This window comes from Clupea harengus, chromosome 6 (genome assembly GCF_900700415.2).
Source record: "Clupea harengus chromosome 6, Ch_v2.0.2, whole genome shotgun sequence".
In the NCBI taxonomy this organism is placed as follows: Eukaryota; Metazoa; Chordata; class Actinopteri; order Clupeiformes; family Clupeidae; genus Clupea; species Clupea harengus.
The window spans coordinates 7,789,993-7,792,492 of NC_045157.1; the positions used below are offsets into that span (position 1 = coordinate 7,789,993).

General features: G+C 43.5%; 1 protein-coding gene across 3 annotated transcripts in view; it reads right to left on the reverse strand.

The window, feature by feature from the left end:
* The window catches only part of ppp3cb (protein phosphatase 3, catalytic subunit, beta isozyme), a 37,081-nt gene that overhangs the window by 6,681 nt on the left and 27,900 nt on the right, over nt 1–2,500 (reverse strand). For all 3 annotated transcript variants that reach the window (XM_031568888.2, XM_031568889.2, XM_031568890.2), the window contains exons 7-10: nt 1,050–1,127; nt 755–849; nt 281–406; nt 1–37 (exon numbers count right to left, since the gene is read on the reverse strand). The exon at nt 1–37 is cut by the window's left edge and continues 41 nt beyond it. In XM_031568888.2, the coding sequence (XP_031424748.1) occupies nt 1–37; nt 281–406; nt 755–849; nt 1,050–1,127 (336 nt within the window). The remainder of the gene's footprint in view (nt 38–280; nt 407–754; nt 850–1,049; nt 1,128–2,500) is intronic.

Consider the following 2,500-nt stretch of genomic DNA (forward strand, 5'->3'; position numbering starts at 1 on the left):
GAGCAGATGCTCAGCACGTTTACCAGCATCTCCGTCACTGCCCAGGCCAAAGGTCAAAGGTCAAACATAGTGAGGGCATCCTGTGTGTGTGTGTTACCGTTGGCAAGTGCCTATGTCTTAACATTCTGTACACTGTAATATCTGTTATATCTATTGTGTGTCACTGTGTGTGTGTGTGTGTGTGTGTGTGTGTGTGTGTGTGTGTGTGTGTGTGTGTGTGTGTGTGTGTGTGTGTGAGCATGGGTAGGTGTGGGTGCGGGTGCAGGTGTGTGAGTTTCACCTTTCTCTCCCACAAATGGCAGCGACCAGGTAAACACATCCATGAAGTTAGGCAGCCAATAGGGATGAGGAGAGCAGTTAAACTGTCTGATGTTCATCACATTATTCTCATACTTCAGAACGGCCGCTGTAACACACACACACACACACACACACACACACACACAACAACAACGAGTAGGTGTGAGGAGAGCAGTTAAACTGTCTAATGTTCATCACATTATTCTCATACTTCAGAACGGCCTCTGTAACACACACACACACACACACACACACACACACACACACACACACACACACACAAACACACAACAACAATAACAACAACAACAACGAATAGGTGTGAGGAGAGCAGTTAAACTGTCTAATGTTCATCACATTATTCGTATACTTCCGTATAGCTACTATAACACACACACAAACACACACACTCAAACTCAGTGACACACATTCACACAGTCATTTGATGTCTGACCTTTGTTGTTGTAAACATCCAGGTAATTTGGCGCAGAGAAGATTGTGATGAGGGAGGGGAAGCCAGTGGTCTGGCTCTTTCGGTACATGCGGTAACTGTTGAAACAGACACACACACACACACACACACACACACACACACACACACAAATGCATTTGTTTGTGGAATGAAACAGCATCAGCTCAGAAGCATATAACTGCATGTTTCTGGATGAAACCAACTATCTCTGTCAGTGTAAACTATGCATCTATGACATCTCTTTTTATTGGATGACAGCAAAGAGGGCGGGACATACCCAGCATCCTGTGCTTCATGAGCTCGAATGATGGACAAGAGGTTGTTGGTTTGTAGAAACTCACACACTGCAGGGTAACTGTAGAGAAATCACACACAAGTTTAGAAACAAAGGCACACACACACACAAACACACACACACACACACACACACACACACACACACACACACACACACACACACACATGTACATACAAGCCCCCACATCATATTAGTCAAATTAGTCACTCAAATTAGTCCACACTATGACTGCTCACGATCAGTGGTTTTAAAATGTATCCAGAACGTAAGTGCACATTTATAACTGTATAGAGACTTCTCTCTGTTCACTATTAAGACTATTGCATTTGTACATTAAAGGCAAAGTGTGAAGTTTTAAGTGGCTTCTATTAGTAGAAATGCAATATACTATTCATAATTACCTGTATTTATTACCTGTAACTAAGAATTGTTGTTAGCTTAGAATGAGCCCTTCATATCTACATAGGGGGCGGGTCCTCTTCCACAGAGACCACCATGTTGCACCGCTATGTTTCTACAGTAGCCCAGAAGGGACAAACCAAAACACTTCTTTCGAGATCGGGCTTTTCTGGGTTTTTATGGCATTCGGTACTCACACATGCTTGTAAAGGGAAGGGCATTCAGCTGGTTGTAATTCTGGAACCACACCACTAGATGCCACAAAAAACTACACACTGCACCTTTAAAGTATTTCTCTACTCCTAGCATAACTGCATAGCGCCACAGTGTAGGAGTCATTCGGCAGCCTGTGCAGAGGGTGTGTGTGTGTGTGTGTGGGTATGTGTGTGTGTGTGTGTGTGTGTGTGTGTGTGTGTGTGTGTGTGTGTGTGTGTGTGTGTGTGTGTGTGTGTGGGTATATGTGTGTGTGTGTGTGTGTGTGTGTGTGTGTGTGTCAAGTCAGAGAGACCTGTTCTTGTCTGTGTGATGTATTTGAGGAATATGCAGTATTTTTCTTTGTAGTCCTAATGAATGTATTGGGCTGTTGGAATGTCCTGGAAGGTTCTTGGAGAAAGGTCAAGGTTCAGGGTGAGATGACATGGGGGGGTTTCCCTCCGACTCCTTCAACTGATTCCTCTGCTTGGTCTTGAGCATTAGTTAGGATGTCATTTTCAGTCCAGCGTATCATGTATCCCAGTATGAATGATGTGTATGTGACACATTGACATAAATGGAGCATTTTACGGAATCTCGAAATTGGTTGATTATTTTAGGTGAAACCTGCCAACACATTTATTTCTGATTGAAATATTGCTCTTATTGCTTTTGATCATTTGACCCCATTGTTTCAGCTATGCATTCCAGCTACTGCTCAACCACTGCTGTGTGTGTGTGTGTGTGTGTGTGTGTGTATGTGTGTGTATGTGTGTGTGTGTGAGTGTGTGTGTGTGTGTGTGTGTATCTGTGTATGTGTGAGTGTGTTTGTGTGTGTG